The 21387-nt window shown below is 36.8% G+C and overlaps 4 protein-coding genes across 14 annotated transcripts; 2 read left to right on the top strand and 2 right to left on the bottom strand.

Annotated features, from left to right (window-relative positions):
* The first annotated feature begins 228 nt into the window (after positions 1-228).
* On the top strand, positions 229-3768 carry LOC110879601 (probable mediator of RNA polymerase II transcription subunit 19b). 4 transcript variants are annotated; one of them, XM_022128119.2, is made up of 8 exons: positions 229-407; positions 1052-1118; positions 2064-2356; positions 2438-2614; positions 2729-2783; positions 2863-2990; positions 3389-3455; positions 3604-3768. In XM_022128119.2, exons 2-6 carry the CDS (start codon positions 1088-1090, stop codon positions 2865-2867), a joined length of 561 nt encoding a protein of 186 aa, XP_021983811.1. In that variant the 5' UTR covers positions 229-407; positions 1052-1087; the 3' UTR covers positions 2868-2990; positions 3389-3455; positions 3604-3768. The 4 variants fall into 4 exon arrangements, with proteins under 4 accessions (XP_021983811.1, XP_021983794.1, XP_021983785.1 ...); XM_022128102.2 differs by having other exon boundaries at positions 230-407; positions 2729-2788; XM_022128093.2 differs by having other exon boundaries at positions 230-407; positions 2729-2788; positions 3601-3768.
* A 1197-nt stretch (positions 3769-4965) lies between these two features.
* LOC110932155 lies at positions 4966-6057 on the bottom strand. The gene is made up of 2 exons (XM_022175514.1): positions 5895-6057; positions 4966-5795 (listed from the first exon to the last, which is right to left on the bottom strand). Exons 1-2 carry the CDS (start codon positions 6055-6057, stop codon positions 4966-4968), a joined length of 993 nt encoding a protein of 330 aa, XP_022031206.1.
* Positions 6058-8467: 2410 nt separating this feature from the next.
* On the bottom strand, positions 8468-12002 carry LOC110879550 (probably inactive leucine-rich repeat receptor-like protein kinase At5g48380). 2 transcript variants are annotated; one of them, XM_022128031.2, is made up of 4 exons: positions 11870-12002; positions 10748-11084; positions 10180-10558; positions 8468-9655 (listed from the first exon to the last, which is right to left on the bottom strand). In XM_022128031.2, the coding sequence occupies exons 2-4, from the start codon at positions 11026-11028 to the stop codon at positions 8642-8644; spliced, it is 1674 nt and encodes a 557-aa protein (XP_021983723.1). In that variant the 5' UTR covers positions 11029-11084; positions 11870-12002; the 3' UTR covers positions 8468-8641. The 2 variants fall into 2 exon arrangements, with proteins under 2 accessions (XP_021983723.1, XP_021983716.1); XM_022128024.2 differs by having other exon boundaries at positions 10180-11084.
* A 24-nt stretch (positions 12003-12026) lies between these two features.
* Positions 12027-14892, top strand: LOC110879566 (cytochrome P450 76T24). 7 transcript variants are annotated; one of them, XM_035979761.1, is made up of 6 exons: positions 12027-12594; positions 12702-12810; positions 12987-13226; positions 13304-13360; positions 13565-13990; positions 14067-14892. In XM_035979761.1, exons 5-6 carry the CDS (start codon positions 13975-13977, stop codon positions 14678-14680), a joined length of 630 nt encoding a protein of 209 aa, XP_035835654.1. In that variant the 5' UTR covers positions 12027-12594; positions 12702-12810; positions 12987-13226; positions 13304-13360; positions 13565-13974; the 3' UTR covers positions 14681-14892. The 7 variants fall into 7 exon arrangements, with proteins under 7 accessions (XP_035835654.1, XP_035835652.1, XP_035835653.1 ...); XM_035979759.1 differs by having other exon boundaries at positions 12936-13226; XM_035979760.1 differs by having other exon boundaries at positions 12702-12824; positions 12936-13226.
* The last annotated feature ends 6495 nt before the right edge of the window (positions 14893-21387 follow it).

The following is a 21387-nucleotide window of genomic DNA, read 5'->3' as shown; positions in this document are numbered from 1 at the left end:
TCCGGGGATTAGTCATCTGAAAACAATATATTTACGCTGTGTTCCAGAGATCTACTTAACAGGGGGAGGGGAGGGGAGGGGAGGGAAAATGGTGTTCCAGAGATCCACTTAACAGGGGGAGGGGAGGGAAAATGGGGTTTTTTTTGCCTGAAAATAGTCTTTCCAATTTGGAAAGACATGGAGGGGAGGGGAGGGGAGGAGAGGGAAGGGGAGAGATTTTTAACTCGGGAACACAGTGTTAGTCGTAGCTTGACAGAACATCATCATCATCATCATCTTTCCAACACGTATTAGGGTTTATTTCCAAGGACCACCACAAAGCCCTAAAAAACACCCTTGATTTCGCAACTCACACTCAAATTACACGCCAATTAATCCAATTTCCAGCTCTACATCTTCCGAATCAGGTAACTGTAACCTTTTCACATTTCACGATTCCACATTTACACTTATTGTTGCTGAATCCCATTGTTTCGTAAGCTTAGTTATACTGCAATTAGTGGTGTTCAAACTTGAAATTAGTGAATTCGAGATGTGATTTGGACCTGATTTGAATGTGAACTGAGTGTTGAAATCGGAGGTTTGATTGTAGAAATTAGAAGAATATGATTTTGACTTAATGAATAGATCCTAAGATTCGCAAATTTGGTTGCTTTTTCCTTATTTGGGACTTGGAAAACTGTAGCTGCTTACTAATTGTTGTAGTGTTTGTAATGAAAACTGTAGCTTTTTCCTTATGTGTGATTTGTTTTGCTAGCTACTATTTTAGATGTACAGAAAGAAAGATTTATAAAAGAGTTTCCATATTTGTTTTCTTACTTAATCTTAACTTTTAACATACATTTCTCTAGGTCAATTTGGTATTTTTCTAATTTGTTCATTACATGAGATCTATGTTATGTGCATATGTGTTGTTGGTCAATTTATTCTTTTGATTCCCTAGTAGGAGGAATGTACTTACCGTAAAATATAAGTTTTTTGCATTTGTAATGGTCCAAGAGCAATCTCTCGAACTGAAGACAGTTTGCTTATTCTTCTTATCCATGCTCAGGTGATAATGGTACATCCTCACTCGTGACAGTGACTGATGGATCCTGAAACAAAGAATTTTGGAAAAGGTAAGCCGTAAAGTTAGAAGACCCTTATTTTTCCAGGCTTAATATTTATATGTTTATGCTTATTCTCGTATGTTGATCATAGTTGTCAGTAGCAAACGCTATAGCGCGTTATGTAGCGTATAGGTATAGTGTCGCTATTAAGGTTGTAGCGATGGATAGCTAGAATAGCGACACCTTATTCTTTTTTAATATAAATAGCAATTAAATATAGCTATAAAATAATAGTTGGATTTAAGGTTTTTGTTAAATATAGATGTAAAATAGCATATATACCAGGGTATTTTGATATAATATACATATAAAACTTTTTTAATTTTTTTTGTAGTGTATCGATATTTTTAAACTAGCCACCAGCTTTTTATCGCTATTCGCTATGTAGCATATAGGTACCTTATCGCCATTTTTCGCTATACGCCATTAACAACTATGATGTTGATACATTAAATCTGTGCTTACGTATGGCATTTGCACTACTATTTTTTATTTGGGTTATGGTGGAGATGGCAGAATAGGTGGGTTGGGTAACGGATAATTAGTGTCTGATATGATTACAATAGTTATGTTAAGGTAGTAAACAAATATGTTTTGAATAAAATGATTAGAAGGCTTTATGCAATAAAAGTACATTGTGGATTACCTTTAACTCATTTGGTCAAATTAGAGTAGACCCGAAACACTTTTTTTGTAGACGATTAGTGTGTCAAATATTATTACAATAGTTCTGTTAATGTAATAAACAATATGTTTTGAATAAAACGATTTAGAAGGTTTTATGCGTTAAAAGTACACTCTGGATTACCTTTAAACTCATTTGGTCAATTCTTTTTTCTATGCTATGCTATTCTTATGGTTTGACCCGCTAGAGATTAGACATAATCTAAACCGACCTGTTTGAAGTAAAAGTGTTGATTTTGCTGTCTAATTTTGTTTGTCTTCATAATCTAGGACCAAGGGAACTCACGGGCGCTGTGGATCTTATAAGTTGCTATAAATTGTTACCGCACTATGAGTTTTTCTGCAAGAAGTCGCTTCCGTTGTCAATCTCAGATACACATTACCTTCATGATATTGTTGGAGACACAGATATCAGAAAAGGCGAAGGGATGCAATTGGATCAGCTTATTCACAACTCATCCTTATCTAGAGATGCAACAAACACACGCATACAGCCGTTTGACCTAAATACCCTGGCTGAAGCCTTTCAACTTAGGGACACTGCACCCGTTGACCTCCCATCTGTAATAAACTGATTTATGCTTGTTGCTTTCTATTAAGATTTTGTAGTTTTTTAATCTAATATGTGTTGTGTTGTTTTATAGTCCGAGAAAGGGATGGCCACTATAGCTGGAAAATCAAGAAGTGAATCAAAAGACAAGGAAAAGAAGCATAAAAAGCACAAGGACAAAGAGCATAAAAAACATAAACATCGGCATAAAGATCGAAGTAAAGATAAGGACAAAGAAAAAAAGAAGGATAAAAGCAGTCATCATGACAAGGTTAGATGCTTTTGACATTCTGCACGCAAAATCGACAACTACTTAACACCGATTCATACATTAATATTAGTTTTCCGCTTGAGATTCTGATGGTGTTATTTTAAATTGTTTCAGAAAAGGAAGTATGATGGAAACGAAGATGTCAGTGACATTCACAAGCAGAAGAAAAGTAAGGTAATTTGGATGTCTTTATATTGCATTTTGTGATTTTCTTGTTTTTCTTATTGGTTATCCTGTTAATTTTGCAGCATAAGAACTCAAAGATTGAAGAGATAGGAGCGTTTAAGATAGCAGCTTGAAGTCGACATGTGGTGTATATTGTTGTTTGTCCTTGCAAAATGAGGTTTAGTTGCATACTGTAGTTAAATTAATTGAGGTACCAAAGTTGTAGCTTTTCCATTTCTTTATTCTTTTACAATTGTATATACATTTTGCATGACATTTTGAAGGCTTAATGCCAAAATATATGACGATAAGAAAACCTTTAATTGATCAATGTTAGCGGTGACAAAATGGGTTCGGGTCAAAACATGTAGTAGTTTTTATGAAGGCTGAAATTGTCAAGTTGGCCCAAAATGCTTTTTGTCTGATTAGCAATTATATCAATTTCAACAATAATATACTTCTTTTTACAAACATGATTTAGGATGTCTTTCAGGCGATTTTCGACCCATTTGACCTGTTTTCGTTTTATTTTACCCGTTTGATCGTTGGAGATAAAATATTGCCCATATCGAAATATTCATATGATTTTTTTATGTTTGCTTTTTGCAGAATAGTTTCAGGACTATTAAAGATGTCCAAGATGGTGGATTCACCTGTTAAATTAGATTTATTCAAGGTACACATTAATGGAAACCAGACTTCTTTGTTGTTTGTTTCGTAGTTGGGCTTTCATATGATATATGACACTAATTTAAACCTTTGATATAATCTATGCTAATCATTTTTAAAATAGTGTAAGATGTTTTTCTATTTTTCACCAGCAGGCAAGCTTTTTAGACTTTGTAAATGCCACCTAGGTAAGAAGATGAAAAGATATTGATATCGATCGTTAATAGATATGTCGATTTTTTTGGTCTCTTTCGTGTAGAGGGACTCTTTCCACTATGTAACATTTTTCTTTAAACGTGTTACACATTTTTTTATCCGAATTTTTTAACCTTTTGTTTGAAAATAGTTAAGAATGTATGTCCATTTATTGGGTATGTAGATAACTCAACGTCTGTGTCAACAACTTATTACCTTTATAGTCATGATGATTGCGATTAAAACCTCCTGTATGCACTGTTTGTGTTTCATTAGATACGCCTTTAAATATATCAACCTGACCGCTGTTCTCGCTTTTAAAATTTCATCTCAAATCTTTTCACGTATGTGATTTTTTTCCGAGATCATAAAAGTTTTAGAAAGTACTAAATGGGTCAGTTTTGTATATTCAAAGGCTATTTTGACGTATCTCAAATATACAGTGCATACGTGATATTTTACGGCATTTCATAACTTGAGCATAGTTCACGCAAATCTCATATAGCACACAAATAATGGTGCACATAAACTAGCATGGTGATCAATATAGACTTATCATGATATAAACTTAAAGTGCAAATGCATCATGAGATGTGACATGTCATGTACTCTGTTGTGTACTTGTGTTTCCAAGATCTACAACCTCGCCTCAGTAGTTGATGGTGATCACAAATGTTATCAACGTCTTATGTCCAAAAGCCTATTTACACATGGACGAACATCTTGTCAATGCCTACATGAAAACTTTCTACAACTCTATAATGCTTAGATAGAGGGTGTGGTTTGCTTAGTCCCCAAAGGGACTACCCGCCACATCACCAAGGGTGGAGGACCATCCCCTTGGGGACTACCCAAGGGTGTGGAGGATAGTCATCCACCCTTTTTTTATTATTATTTTTTTGATTTAGTTAAATAATTAACACAAAGTAAATAAAAATAAAAAAGTTACATTTAAAAAAAAACCTAAAGTTACATTTAAAAAAAAACCTAAAGTTACATTTAAAAAAAACCCCTGAAGTTACATTTAAAAAATACAACACAAATATATAAAAAAACTACTTGTTTTCTTCGAGATTCCAAATGTGTTTGATCAAGTCTGATTGAAGATTGGCATGTGTGAAATCGTTATGTAATGAGAACCTGTTTAAATCTTGTTCTTCTTCACTAACCTGAACATTATTCTGCTCCACCGCATTCTCGTCATACTCACAAATTGTATGACCTTCGTCTTCGATGATCATGTTATGCAACAAAATACAAGCATACATACAGTATCGCAACTTTTTGGGTGTAAAAGTGCATGCCGGGTTTTCAATAATATGTCATCTTTGTTGGAGAATACCAAAACACCGTTCAATATCTTTTCTCGCCGCTTCTTGAAACTTGGCAAATTTCTTTCTTTTTTCATCTGGCTGTTGCCTAACAGTTTTAACAATTGTAGAGTACTGTGGGTATATTCCATAGGCCAGATAATACTCGAGCCTGTACTCCACTCCCGAAACCATAAACCTCGTATCAGGACCGGTCCCTTTTATAACATTGTCAAAAATCTCGTAATTTTGTAGAACGTTGACGTCGTTATTCGAACCAGGAATCCCAAAGAAAGCATGCCAAATCCATAGGTCTTGAGACGCAACAGCTTCTAGAATTATTGTTGGATGTCCTTGATCGCCTGGCGTATACATTACTCGCCATGCGGTAGGACAATTCCGCCATGGCCAATGCATGCAATCAATGCTCCCGAGCATTCCTGGAAAACCGTGCGTTGCTTTGTGGTGTTGATACAATTGTTGTACCTCATTGTAACTCGGTTTTCGCAAATATTTTTTGCTGTAGAGCCTCACCACAAATTTGCAAAACTTGTATAGACATTCTCTAGCAGTTCTTTCGGACATCTTTAAGTATTCGTCCCAAGCATCGGCTGCTGTCCCATAAGCTAGTTGACGAATCGCCGTAGTGCATTTCTGTAAGGTGGTGAAGCCCCTTTTGCCTCTAGCATCGTATCGCAATGTAAAAAAAGGGTCATAAAAGGCTAAATCGTCGGCCATACGTAAGAACAGTCGACGACTCATTCGGAAACGGCGTCTAAACATAGTCTCCGAGTACAACGGTTCGTCGGCAAAGTAATCGGCGACTAATCTTTCGTGAGCACCTACACGATGTGGCAAGTAATATATAGTAACACATATATAACTTATAAAAATAATGCAACGCTATAAAATATAAAAATAAATATAAAGATAAAACTAACCTTCTCGGTCTCGGTTGATGGCCGGGTTCCTGTTTCGTGGTTGTGACGAAACCTCCTCCTCCTCTTCTTCCATAATTAGTTGTGTCGCGGTTACCACCGTGTTTATAAAATATTTTAAGGCTTCTCTGGTATCCGTCGAACCCGACGAAGAGGAAGATGACATTGTCTATTTTTTAGAGAAGATTATTTTGTAAAGGGGTTTGTTTAGAGAGTGTGGGTGAATTTGTGTATAAAAATGGTTAAATGAATGGGTATTTATAGGTTTTAAAATAATTAAAAAAAATTATTATTTTTTTAAATAGCCGTTAAAAAACGACATTAATTAAGGGGGCCCCACTTTTTGCCTCGTCTCCAACGGCTTGGAGAAGCCGGAAGCGCCGCGACGAGCCCAGGGGACGATGTGGGATGAGCCACTTGTTGCTACAACAAATATAAGACCAAGGATAGTAACTGGACTGGTTAGGAAAGGGTTCAAGGGTTTCGGTTTGCCTAACGCAGGTCGTGGGGTCCCCCCACGTATGCAGTACGTAGGGTTGGATCACTTTGTTATTGTTACTTTTAATTATGGATCGAAGAATATTCAATCCCAGAATGTTTGTGTTTTAATGAAAGTGTATTGTAGTGAGTGAAGAATATTACATGCAAGAAGCAAGTTCAAGAGATAAGGAGTGAGATTAGGAATGTTCGACTAAATGACAAGGAGTTGTCATTTATAGAGAGAGAGCTGGCCATAAGAAGAAACCTTTGATTAGTGATCCATGACTGCAGTGAAAAGCTTGCCCTTTTTGGTAGGTTAAAGGCTTTGGACGTGCGGGTAAAAGGATGTATTCTCCCACATGTTCCATTTGCGGTTGAGTGGGAGAGTTCACACGTAAAGTGTGATGTGACCAGTCACTGTCTTGTGCTTTTTGTTGTTCACGACAGTTAGTCAATTCCGAACCCTTTCAGCTTTCAACCCTTTAAGCTGTATTGCATTCTAGCCAGTTTATTAAGCTTGAGCTACCCACATCATCAGGGGTAATACGTGTTTATATACGACTAGAGGTGTGTGTCGGGTAGAGGACTGAACTCAAACCCGAAATCTCTGAAAAATTAAAACCAAAAACAAGAGAAATATAGGGTGGGCTAGTCTCGGTCTTTTTGGGTAGGTTGGGCCAGAGTGCCGGAGCAAACACATTTTTATGGATTTTATAAATCTTGCTTTTGATAACATACATGTAGAGCTGGCAAAATGAATGGGTTGGGTCGGGCGGGTAGACGGGGTAAGATGGGTTTAGGTCAGGATAAGTTTGGGTCAGGATAGGTTATTTTAAAAACAGGCCAGGATGATTTAGGTCAGGATGGGTTTTGACAAATCCAAGTGCGGGTCAGAGTAGGTCAATTTAAGAAAAAAAAAAAAGGAAGAAGAAAACCCCCAGGAAGATAGCAGCAACCAAATTCAATCCAAAATCAGAATTTGTGGATAGAATCGTTACAAATTTATACAAATCTCAAATTTCGAAACCATAATTCAAGAATTAGCACCAAAACTCAAATCACAACACTTGAAATTAAAATTCATTACCTCAATGTAATCAAAACTCTCGATGAATCAGAACCAAAAGTCCAAAACTCATAAAATTAGAATACATTATTACATCGATGAAATTAGAAGCCAAAATCAATGAATTAGAAACAAAACTAAAAACCCAAAATTTATGAATCAGGCTAAAATTTTTGATTAAACCAATGAAATCAGAAAACATTATAATCGATTAAATCAATGAAATTAGAAAAAATGAAATCGATTAATACAATTCAGCATCTTCTTGTGTGGCAAGAACGTAGTCAACGATTGTTCTCTAAGAAAAAAAGGAGTGCTATTCATCTGATTGAGGCGATTTTAATGACGATTCAGATGAAACTACATACGATGAAGTTTAAGAGCTCAAGCCAAGTGAATCAACTTTTGCTGGAGTGGAGATTGCCGCGAGGATTGCTAATGGATAAGGATGAATGCGGCTAGTCTAGCGATTGGTTGTCTAGTTGTAACATAAGTTACTTGTTTGGTCGTTTGACGTGTTTATGTTTGTTTGCGTGTCTTTTTTTGCGCTTGTATACTCTAGTATGGCATGTCATCATAGAGAACTGAGGGATATTTAGTTCCTCACTTGTTCTTGTTTGGTTGTTTTAATAAAATTTCACCGGGGTAACCTTTACCAAAAAAAAAAAAAATTCAGCGTCTTCTTCATCCATAGATCTTAACCGACTCTTATTTGCGGTTTCATTCAAGAATCAATGGGGAAAGTTTTTCCACAATGAGATTTGAGTGTGTGAACGATGTTTTGGGTGTTTGACTAAAGTCATGGAGAGAACACTGGTGGTGGTAATGAGAGTAGGAACCCACCGTTCTATTTTTGAATGACCCATTCTATTTTTTTTAATGGTCCATCGTGACCCATAGTTTTCACTTTATTATTTTTAGCTTACCCATTTAAACTCATTGAAAATAAGACTGTACCTAGAAAAACCGATAAGCGTATATTTAAAGCCCAAACAACCCAAATTTAAGTGGTTGGGCCAAGATTGCCAGGTCCACATATATGGATTTTATAAATCTTGCTTTTGATAACATATAATACGTATTTCTATACCCTTGCTGCGTTGCGTACAACAAAGCAAAAGTCCAACAAATATATAGCTTATTCATATACATGAGAACAAGTAATACATACAACATAAAAATATCTTACCCGTAACCTTATCAATCAATTCTTCGGTTTCATATCCCGGGCCACAATGAGCTCTATATCACCTGCATCACCCGTATCAGTTGGTACCAAAATCTCATTGTCCGTGGTAAAGTTGTACTTTTCGCCAATAGCCCGCAAAAACTGGTACACTTCAAACATCGTGGGTCGTTCCTTATGACCCGACAACACACAACTACACGCAACCTTAAGAATTTGACACACCTCATGATCATATCCTTTCCCGACTAATGACTCATCAATGGAATCTTGAAGTTTTGATTGCGACGATAGATCAGAAATCCATTCGGCTAAACTACCCTTAAAGCTGTCAGGAGCTTTAGCCACATGGGTCGGTTTTTCACCCGTTACTAGCTCCAAAAGCACTACCCCAAAGCTATAAACATCACCTTTAGGGGTGGCCACTAGAGTACGTGTATATTCAGGTGCCACATAACCGATATCACCAAACTCACCGTTCACAAAAGTACTTAAATGGGTGTCCACCGGGTTCATAAGCCTAGCAAGCCCAAAATCAGATATTCTGGGCTCGCAATCTTGATCCAGTAAGATGCATTTCGAGCTTATGTTTCTATGAAGGATACGTGGGTTACAGTTATGGTGGAGCCACGCGAACCCTTTGGCTGAACCAATAGCCACTTTTAACCGGACCCACCATTCCATATTTGACACATTTTTGCCAACGGGGTGTAGATTGTCGTGCAGGGTACCGTTTGGCATGTATTTGTAGACTAAAAGCCGTTCGTGTTTTGTGACACAAAAGCCTAAAAGTGGGACCAGGTTCCGGTGTTTCACGTTCCCAAGTGTTGCCATTTCTGATGCAAATTCTTTCTCGGAATGCTGAGTGTCGTGTAATCTTTTTATCATAAGCGAGGTACTGTCTTCAAGTGTTGCTTTGTATAAAGAACCCGTTCTTCCCGACCCGATTATGTTGTCTTTGCTAAAACTGTTGGTGGCTTTCATAAGATCACTCAATCTCATCTTTGAAACTGGATTTTCAAACATTGAGAGCTGGAATTACAACAAAAGTTGGTTAATATGAAGCAAAGAGTTATTATTTATAAAAGTTAAACTTTTTAGACAAAGAGTTTTGGGTCAAAAGTGTATTTTTAATGAACAAATGTATTCAAAAAGTGTTGCGGGTTAATCCAGCCCGACCTATTTCCACCTGTACAAAAATTACTTGCTTTGACCCATTTACTCATGAACGGGTCGATTAAGGTTATATTTAAAAGGAAACGGGTCAAAAGTCATACAAAGTGTGTTTTAATGCATATAACATCCCAAATCATTTTTATTTTATAAACTAAATTGTTTTGAAATTTCAAAAAGTTTAATCATATTTGGCACACTGATTATTTATAAAGAAAAGTTAAAACTTTTTGAATAATAGAGTTTTGGGTCAAAAGTGTATTTTTAACGACTAAAACTTATTCAAAAAGTGTATACAGCCTGACCCATTTCGACCCACACAAAAAAACATATATATGTTTTGACCCGTTATCCACTGCTAATAAAGCATTCATTCATCTTGCCTTGATCTTTTTGGTTCCTTTGATACTCCGGGCCCATTTATTTTCATCAGGATCTTCTTCTTTTTTCTTTCTAACAACTTTTCTCATAACAAACAACATCCCGCCACCTACAACTAACGCAACAGTAGCAGCACTGCCAAGTGCCGCCCCAATGATTACACCTGTACGCGCTTTCTTAGTACTACCCTCACAAAGAGGCAAAGGATCCCCACACAATCCAAGATTCCCAGCGTAGCTATCAGCAGAAACAGAACCCTTTTTAAGAGCCGGAACTTGGCCCGTCAAACGGTTATTAGTAACACTAAACTCCTTAATCCGATCAAGCCTGCTCAAATCTAGCGGGATCTGACCCGTAAACTGGTTGTTATCGAGCTTAAGAACATTAAGAAATGATAAGTTTGCCATACTCACCGGGATCTCTCCAGATAACTTGTTTGATGAAAGATCAAGACTGGTGACATATGGAATGAAATTGGACAAGTTGACCGGGAGAGGTCCATCAAGATTATTGCTTGAAAGATCCAAGCCCGTTAACGAAGTGCAGTTTTTGAGAGCGAGAGGAAACCGACCCTTTAACCCCATGTCAGAAAGATGAATATTTAGAACTTTACTTTCATCCGGATGCCAGCACTCAACACCTCCAAATTTACATATGAAACCTTCAGTACTGTTATTGAAATCCCACGAAGAAAGTAGGTTTTCGGGATCTTGAAGTGATTCCTTAATGGATTTGAGGCAATCGATGTCGCTTTGAACAGCATTGGTGGAAATACAAGATATAAGGATCCAAACGAACGCGTAAATTATCAATCGTGTATCAAGTGTTCTCATCAGTTGGACACGAGTCATTGCGCAAAATGCTTGCGGGTTAAGGTTTAGGAAACCTTGGTTTTCAAGAAAGAAACCTGAAATTGAATAAAACGCAACTGGATAATTAGCTGTAATGAAAAAAACCCTGAATAACACAACAATTTGAAACAGCCTGAGCACATGTAAATGCCTAACAAAACATTCTGGTTGGCACTTTTGCCTGAATCAGAAAAACACCTAAGGCAGCGGTTTATGTTACTCATATGACCAAAATATAATAATAAGATTAACGCCTCACATACCTGAACCTCTCCTCTCTCTTAACGCCTATTGTGTTTTTAAAACCATGCAACTAATATCAATCCAATATTTTTTCTCACTTAACCCTGTAATCCTCCTACTCCTAAATTCTCACCTTTGTGAGCAGTGGCGGATCTAGGATTCCGACCAAGGGGTAACGTTTTATAAATAAGCCGTAACGAAATCGAAAAAACGTCAAATTTTTCCAAAATTTACACTAATTTTTCCAATTTTTTTCCGACCAAGGGGTAGCGGGGGTTACCCCTACCAAAGAGGTAGGTCCGCCCCTGTTTGTGAGCTGTCCTACGCACCTCAATACTCTAGCCCTTGCCTTTGGTAACTAATATCAAATAGCCCAAGAAATACTACTTAATTTAAAACCAAAGTCCAGATACTACCAAAACCATAATTCATGAAAGAACAACTACCCAATTTAAAATAATATCATAAACCCTAATCAAACAACACCTGTCTATACAGCAAGCAACACACCCAGATAAGAATAAGTCATCAGCAGCTCAAATTACAGAAATTCAACAAACCACCATCAAATTTTGCATGACAAAGATGAAGAGCTTACATGCACAGTGCGATTCAAGATCTTGAACATAAATGGAGGATGATAATGGGTGACTGTTTTGATGTCAAAGTTGTGGTTAAATGGGTCAAAGAAGTAAAGAAATACCATATTGGTATTGGTGGGAAGTTTCAAGCGACGACTAGGACTTGCACTCGTGTGCGTGGGATTCAAATTTGAACCTATAAATTATTAATAAATTGTTCACCGCTAATTAACCGTCGGTCAAACGCATGTTTAGTAAATCCTGACCGTAATAATTCAGGCGGTTATCATCAAGATTTAGTATCATCCGTTTAAACCCAAAAAATTTGGCAGTTTTTTTTTCAACACCAGTTAAGATTTCCTATCAGTTCGCGGTGGTTTTAGACGATGAAGCGCTCCCATGTTCTCCCCCTCCGTCAATTTTGCTGCAGTTGAGGACAGTTTTTGAGTTTGTAGCAGTTATTTGAGTGGGTATAAAACTAGCCAGGTATGAAATCTTTTCTTGCGTTCTTCTTCCCTTCTCCCAAACTCCACCATAATTATGATTCACCGGTTGAAATCCGGTGTCTCTTTACGTATCACGTTCTTCCGTCCCTTATAATTCCTCCAAATTCTGCAACCTGATTCACCAAATCAAAACGCAATACTCGGCGAAAGAAAAAAGTTACATCACTTTAGGGTTCCTCTGGCCATTGATTCCGACGGCGGTGTCTCCGTTCCGGCAATGCAGCAATCGAGTCAGGGTACGTTTTTTAATCACTAAATCGATTTAAATAATCTCAATTTCACACGGGTTTTGCAAAGTTGATCTCAACATTCGCCTGAAATTGTTTGTCTAATTTTACACCAGATCGTTCTTCCAATTGTTCGTCTAATAATTCCTGTTTTTATTGCGGACAAGGGGCACCAACCATATTCAGCTTTGTAAGGATGTTTGAAAGATGATGGGATTTTTGAATGTAATGAAGAATTTGTTAGTGTTTGAACTTTTTTTATGTTTCTTTGATTTATTTTTCTATCATTTGTTTACTGATTGTTAGGGTCTTATCAATGTGTTCTGATGCTGGATTATTTGTGTCTTTAGGGCTTGATGCTAATTGATTTAACCGTCATGTTCAAAGTCTTTCATCCACAGGGTTATGGATCAAAACAAGGCAGCCACTGCAGCAGCGCCACACCCGTGCAAAGGCACTTTCTACTTATCGGGCTCGCTTTGATGATAATCGGAGTAGGCGGTATACAGCTGTTTAATCTGGCTTGCCGATCGGTTCAATCTGAACACGAGAGGTATAAACAGTTTCTTGGTGGATGTTTCGCGAAATCAATGACAGAGAAGGTAAAACAGGGTTGAATCTGGACTGCGTATGTGCGAAATGTGAGTCTATATTCTATCTCTTAAACTTGAACATAAATCATGTACGCAGTTGTCTGATTCAACTGGGATCATTTCAGGAGAAGTTTAAAACAACATGACTATGGAGGGATGTATTGCGCTACATTGACCGTCAAGTGAGACCTCATCTCTTTGTGTAAACACATCTCATTTTTTTGAAAATTTTTAATGAATTATATTAATTGTAAGGCTTTCATTGGGCGGTTCTGCGTTGTATGTGCTGGTGTAGTTAGGGAACTCACTTTGTTTTTTTATTGATGATGGTACATGGCTCATATATAATCTCGACGGTTCTGCGTTGTATGTGCTGGTGTATTTAGGGAACTCCTGGACTTTGTTCATGGTTGTCGCATGAGTGGCAAACTGATCAACATTGGTGAAACTGCGGCTATAATAACTCTAAACGTTCTCTCCAACTACATTTTTTCTATTAATTTAGCTCAGTATGATTCTGCATCTTCTCAAGAATTTAAGAACATGGTATGATGGGATGTCATGGAAATTGCTGGTGCACCAAATTTAGCCGATTATTTTCCTGTGCTTCGGCCGTTGGATCCACATGGCTTGCTACGAAGATCAAAATTTTACAAGAAGCTTTTGGCAATATTTGAGAAACATATCAGTGAACGGTTGCATGTAAGAAGTACAAGTTCGTCTTATGCTTCAAGCGAGGATCTTACCGATTTGCTATTAAACATCGGTAAAGATCAAAACTCCTCAATTAGCCTCAATGACAGTTGCTCTTTGTAAGTAATCTTCTTTGCTATTAAAAAATCGTAATTAGTTGTGTAAAAAAGTATTCATGGTGACCATTTTCTTTAGTGCATGACTTATTTCTTGTAGGAACCGACACAACGTCAAACACGTTGGAATGGGCAATGGCAGAACTAATCCATAACCTCGAGAAAATGTTGAAAGCCCGAGCGGAGATCAAGAAAGTAATAGGAAACGATGAGAGAGCTTTTGAAGAATCAGACATCTCAAGGGTTCCTTACCTGCGGGCCATTATAAAAGAAACGCTTCGCTTGCATCCTCCGGTTACTTTTTTAGTCCCTCATAAAGCTATAACTGATGTCGAGATCAAAGGTTACATGGTCCCAAAAGACGCGCAGATCATGTGCAACATGTGGGCCATGGGTCAAGACCCGAACGTTTGGTCGGACCCACAAAGATTCAAGCCAGAGAGGTTTCTTGAAGTTGAGATAGACTTCAAAGGTCGTGATTTTGAGTTCATCCCGTTTGGTGCAGGAAGAAGGATGTGTCCAGGATTGCCTCTTGCGGATATTATGTTGCATTTGATGTTGGGATCTTTGATTCATAAGTTTGATTGGAAGATTGAAGGAGGTATGAGAACACAAGATATGGATATGACTGATAAGTTTGGGTTTACATTAAAGAAAAATCTACCTTTAATGGCCATCCCAGTCAAACTTTGACTTATTTGGGTTGTTCCAATCAGTACTGGAAACATGATATATATGATGCTAAGTCTATAATAACGTTCAAATGGCTTAGCTGAATTGTATGTAGAAATAAAAGTGTTTGCAATTGGTTATTTGGACATAAAATCTTGTTGGGGTACACCGTTAATATAGTTATGTTGTAAAATGTACCCATCTAAATCTAAAGACTAAAAATTAATATCATACATTGTGGGCTTATACTTTCAGATTTTGGATTTGGACTTGCAAAGAAATAATCTAATCTATAAGTCTATGTATTCATTTGTAAGTTAAACAAAATCAAGCCGAAATAGTTTGTGTAATGAAAATGGGCCAAACTAATCTATAAATCTATGTATTCATTTGTATACATATATCTTTAAAAAATTGGGATTATAAGATGGTTATTGTCTTTAGTTTGTTATCTCTTGTGTTTTAGTATGTTTGTTCATTGTGTTTTTTTGTTTTGTTGTCCATTGTGTTTAATCTATTGTCTTTTGTGTTTTAGTCTGTTATTCATTATTGTAGGATCGTTTTCGGACCCGAACGAGTCGATCAGAAGAGTTTCGCTCAGTTTGAACGGCGGAAACAGACAAACTGAGGTCAATTCTGCAAGAATACACTTTAAACTGTCGATTTGATTGATTAAAATGACTTTTACAGCGTGACGACACTTCGGCAACACTTCGTTGCAAACCAGAACAACTGACTAAGAGATTTCGCTTGAGACAGCCTATTTATAGGCATCCTGATTCCGCTTGAACACGTTTCAAGCGGAATTAACATGTTAAACTTCAAGCGAAATCAGCAATTTACTCTCGAGCGGAATCAGAACAAGGTGATTTCGCTTGAAATGTCTAAATGCATTTCAAGCGGAATCTCCACTAATTCATTTTCTCGCTTTTCGTGCCCTGATCTATCTAGCTCTATACAAGACTCGATACAAGACGAAGACGACAGATGGATGCACTAACAAACTCCCCCTCGGATGTTGACAGAGTCTTCAGTGTCGAGTCTTCGCATCTACAGTCTTTATCAGTCTTTGGGCTTCTCTTCGAACTCTTAGAAGTATCTGACGCTGTAAGTATCCTCAATCTTTATCTTCTCTTCTCTTTCATCACCAACAAATTTTTCCCTCAGATGTTGACGTCTTCTCTATTCATCAGCACCAACAAACACTCCCTCTCAAATGTTGAATCTTTAATCTTGTCAGCAGCAACAATCTCAGGATCAGAACCTGGCTCTTTGTCATTCAGACTCCCCCTCTTAATCAGCTGGGATCGCAGTCTGGCTTTCACAGGTTCAAGATCGTTGCCTGACTTAAATCTGCACATTCTCTACCACAAACATAAGTTTTATGATATTAAACTTTAACACACCCAGACACCACTTGTAGAAATCACAAAATGTTCTAACATTTATAGACTCTGATGAACCACTTGCAGAAACGTTTTCTTTACAAAAACTTCTGATGACCACTTGTAAGATAGATTTTAAAATCTTTTAATTCAAACTCCCCTTCACAAAATGTCATCATGTTTAGCACTTGGAATTTTGAAAATCAGCTTTTCAACACCAGTTGTCGAAAATCTTTTTGTATTTTTCAAAATTTATGCTAAAACACACTAAAATCTTTTTGGATTTTATGAAAATAACAACTGACACCACATGTAGGAATAAAAATATGCAGAAATGAAATCTATACAGACAATATTTTTGTGAATTTGTGTAAGAGGATCATATCAGTTTCTGAGATAAATCACCAACACCGTTAAGCTTCATTTCATTTTAAGTTTTAAACAATTCACCTAGATTGTCAGTATATTGATCCACTTAAATTTTCACACAAAGTTCAATTGTTTCGAGATACGATACTAATGTCTTAGATACTTAAACTTATTCGCGTGTCCCACCACTTGAATATACTCCCGTATCCAGATCCCAATATTCAGTCTTACAGGTGAGTATACCTAGATGATATCTGTAAGGGGTTAGATGCGAAACCGTGAGAGCTCAGGTCAGAACTTTCGTTCAGCAGAGAGATGACGGTTCGACTTTTGGTGTGTCCCCTTTAGAGGATCTTTTCTTCAACAGCACATGATTAGCATTTTTCAATGTTTCATCATTTTTTATGCTGAGGGCGGCGCTGTATTTCAAGCATTTGCAGAAAGTATTATACGGGGACTAGGTCCGAATTTCCATTCAGCAGAAGTCCCGGGATAATACCCCAGATATCACTAAGCATAAAGATCTAGTATCTCAGAAAGAGGGACTTTTCAAACAAGATTTCGGGGTTACCCATATATTTCAAGACGTTGTTCCCCACGATATAAACAAGTTTGAATTTAGGTTTATATCTCGTCACAATCTACTAAATGTATAAAAACCTACTGGCATATCCGTAGTGAGATTGTTTATCACATTTTAACTTTCCATTTCTTTAGCATGTTGTGATAGTCCACTGATGTACTATCATTTCCTTTTTTTCACAACAAAACTCATTTTTCATTTTAATGTTTTTGTCTTTTTCAAATTTTTCTAATGTTTTTGGATTTTCTGAAATTTTTACTCCCCCTAAAATGCAAACACATTTAAAGAAAAATTGAAAACAAACTATACAAGTAAGTTGACAACTGATATCAAATCGCCTCAAATCGCCATTCACTTGGCATAAACAATCAGAGCTCCCCCTATCAACAAACTATTTTCCCATTCAGATTTCAAAACACTATCAAAATGGTTTTTCCGGAAAATAAGTTTAGTTGATTTTACCATTTGTAGGGACGGGGATGTGATTCATCATATTGTCTTTCAACCACTTGTATTAAGATATCATCAGGTTCAAATTAATGACCTTGACTAATCTTCTTCATCAGAACAAACCTCTGTATCACTTGTATGTAAAAACAATCAAATATAAAGAATGATGTCGATTCATGTTCCGCTCTTACCAACCTGGGAACTCCGGCAAGTCAGGTTTTTCATTCAAAGAAAATATCCACCCAAGCCTGACCAGCCTTGGGTGTTACCGAGTCATCAACACTCGGTTTCTTACCTTTCCTCTTCTTCTCATAGAACTCTTTAACCCCTTTGACTTTTCGATCAACCATTTTACCAAAAATTTGTTTTACCTTGGGGTTAAATGCCTTTTCAACATCAAAAACCTGCTTATCAGAATAAAATTGGTTAGAAATCTCAATTTTACGAATTTTCTTCTTAAAATTTTCAGCCCGAAGTGGTGGAAAATCCTCATCATCCACAGTCGGAACTGATTTTTCACCATTTTCCTCAACCTGTGACTCCTCTGATTTTGTGGAATCAGATTCATCGCCAGAAGATAGCTCCTCTGACTTTGATCTATCAGAATCATCGCTAGGACTATCAATAGACTTCTTAACCACCCATTTCTGGTTGTCAGATTTAGCTCTCTTCTTGTAAAACCTGTTTGAACATTCACCAATTTCAAATTTTGAATTTTTGAATAATTTTGTTCTATCAATTGGTGGTTCAAACTCAACCACTTTTCCTTTCAGTTTAAAAACTCCCTGTTTGGTTTGAATGGCTTGCGAACAGTTTACCGCAAGATGTCCAATTTTACCACATTTAAAACAGGTTCGAGTTTTCTTATTTTGATCAACCGTCTTCATTTCCTCTTGCTTCTTTGCAAGGAACTCTTTGTTTGATTGTCTCCAGAATTCTTTCTTCTCTTCTTCGTCTGCTGACGTACCTGAAACAAATGTCATCTTTGATTTAAAATCTCGAACATATTTTTCATTTTTCTGTTTTTCTGTTGGAGTAAAACCTAAACCTTTCTTTTTGAAATTACCGTTATGGTTTGGTTTATTTTGAAAACCAGAACCAGAACTGTAACCTTTTTTCTTGTTTAATCTTTGTTGAACTCTTGAGGTGTATTTTTTAGGTTTATCAGTAAGATTTAGATCTTTTATTTCAGAAATATTAATTTCTGTCATTTTGAAAACCTTTTTGATCAATTCAGTTTTGACACCTGTTATTGGAAATTCCTCATCAAAATATAATTTGTGAGAATCATTCAAAGTATAAGCAACTTTAAACGGTTCGTCATCCAAATTAGATTTTGATAACATGAATTCTTTATCATAAACTCCTTTTCCTTGTTTTTCATTTTGACCCGGAGTGCTGGACTCGGACTTTGACTCCGACATATTGACTCCTCTGTTTCATCGTTATCTAACACATGATCTACCACTTTCTTCATCAATTGAGATTGTTGATCAATGTAGACGATGTAAACGTGACATCAATATTTTCTGGCAAATTGACTGACGACTCCGACTCCCACTATAAGTTTGTAGCCTTTTTAACTCTTTCAGAATTTGGATTTCTGGGCAAATATCCATTTTCCAGCGGGGGTGGACACTTGTTATAACTGACACCTTGTTTCTTACCAGAACTCTTCTTGTCAGCATTTTTCTTTGTGTCATTTTTCTTCTCAGTCTTCTTCTCTGGAGTCTTTTCATTAGTAATCTTTTGCTCTTTAGTTACTTCATCATCTTCAAATGCCTTCATTCCTTCAACAGTTGGATAAATCATGTCAATGACATAAGAAGTACATGAGTAACTTTTCAACAAACGATTAACTCTTTCAGTCTCAATTGTTTGTAGCTCCAGTTTCTGTTCAAGAGCAGCACACTTCTCGATATAGTTGTTCACAACTTTTTGCTTTGTCATGAAAGCTCCCTGTAGTGTTTTCATTGCTGTTGCCTGTTCTTCACTTGTGTCATTGTACATGTTCATTGCTTCGTTCAACACATCATACGACTCCTTCAATCTGTTCATGTTGTTAAGCAATTCACTGTTTTTCTTTTTCAAAATCACGCAAGTTTCACAGTTCACTTTCATTTCACTAGCATCAGCCTTTTCATCAACTTTAAACTTTGGAACTTCTTTCACCTTTTGCCTTATCACAGGAACATCTTCATCATCACTACTAATTGGTGTTTTGACCTTTTTCTTTTTCTTTTTAACTTTTTCATCTTCACTGTCACTTTCTTCCAACATTTTAAAATGAGCTGGCAATCTTTTTGCATGATATTCTCTATCATCATCACTATCTTCTTCAATTCTGGCAACAAAAGCTGTGTGAACTGGATCTTTTTTAGGATCATAATCATCCCAAGTAAAATTCTCCCAGCTAAACCCTTCAGGTAACTTTTCGTCATCTTGATCAATCACACATGCTTTCCCATCAGCTGGTATATATTTATCCCAGTTGAATCCTGTTGATAAATTCTTTTCATCTTGATTCACCATACATGCTCTCTTTGAAGAATCTTCAATCACATTCCTTCCATGTGCAGTTTGTGCTTGTTGTTGATGTTGTTGAGTTGGTTGTTGAGCAACTTGATGGTAGATGGCCTTCCTATAGTAATCATTGTTATTAAAAGGATTTTGAGCTCCACTTGCTTCGCGATTGGTGCACTCCCTCTTGAAGTGTCCTTTCTCATTGCAACGAAAACAAGTGACTTTAGATTTATCAAAACCCAAAGTAGAAATATTAGCTTCACGTAGATCATTTCTTCCTGTGATCTGCTTGAATTTCTCAGCTCTCCTCAACACACTAGCCAACCACCATTTTATATCCATTAGCTCCATCTCTTCAGCATCTATTTGATCGTAATCCTCTTTTGTAAGCATTGGATTCCCGATCTTTCCTGCCACAAAACTACTGTATGATTCTAACACCATTCCCAACAAAGACATGTGATTCTTAGCAACTTCCTCTGAGTAATCTTGATCATTCTCAAGATTTAATATAATGTTGCATTGAAGTTTTCTTCCATTCTTTGTAGCTGAAATGTTTGGATCAAATGATGGAAATGATGAAAAACTTGTGTTGCTGCTTGATCCTTTAGATGAGCTTCCAGATGAATTCTTGGCATTGAAAGCAGTTTCGACTTTTGGAGAAAAATTTGTTGCTTTGTCATTCAACCCTGCTTTGTAGTAAAGTCCGATGTCTTGTTCACCAGCAAAGTCTTTCATCCTTGAGATCTTTCTCTGTTCCATCTCCTGAGCCTCAATCTTTTCAATGAATTTGCTAAGTGTCAGATTGCTGAATCCTTTCTTGTTTCTTAGCATCATGAGATATGTTCCCCAAGTCTCATGTGGCAATGCATCAGCAAGTTTTTCAATCAACTCTTCATTATCTTTTTCAATGCTTAACCTCCTCATATTTGCTAAAAGATTGCAGTATCTTTCAATAATCTGCTTTGTGCCTTCATTTTTCAACCCACGAAACAGATCAAACTCTTTCTTTAAAAGCGATTTTTTGTTCTTGACCATCTCTTGGCTTCCATGAAACTTTGATTTTAATGCTTTCCATATTGAATATGAAGTTCCAGTATGCTGTAATAACACCAAAATATCTTCCTTCACAACTTGTTCTAGTAGACTTAGCATCATTTTCTCATCTTTGTATTTCTTTCTGTTTTCAGCACTCAGATCTTTAATAGGAATAATTTCCTCATCATCATTTGTCGGTCTCACATACTTCGTCTCAACACATTCCTAAGCATATAGTTAGCTTTCAAAACGACCTTCCCAACCCTTATACTCCTCAATGTTCATGAGCTTAGGTGGTTTTTGCATAGTACCCGTTTCGTTTTCCAACATCGTATTCTGTGCAATAGTAATTGGGGTAACCGGAGTAGCGAATGCGTTAT

The sequence above is a fragment of the Helianthus annuus genome, chromosome 11 (genome assembly GCF_002127325.2).
Source record: "Helianthus annuus cultivar XRQ/B chromosome 11, HanXRQr2.0-SUNRISE, whole genome shotgun sequence".
Lineage (NCBI taxonomy): Eukaryota > Viridiplantae > Streptophyta > Magnoliopsida > Asterales > Asteraceae > Helianthus > Helianthus annuus.
Note: the sequence above shows the minus strand (reverse complement) of the source record. Positions and strands in the feature narration are given on the sequence as shown.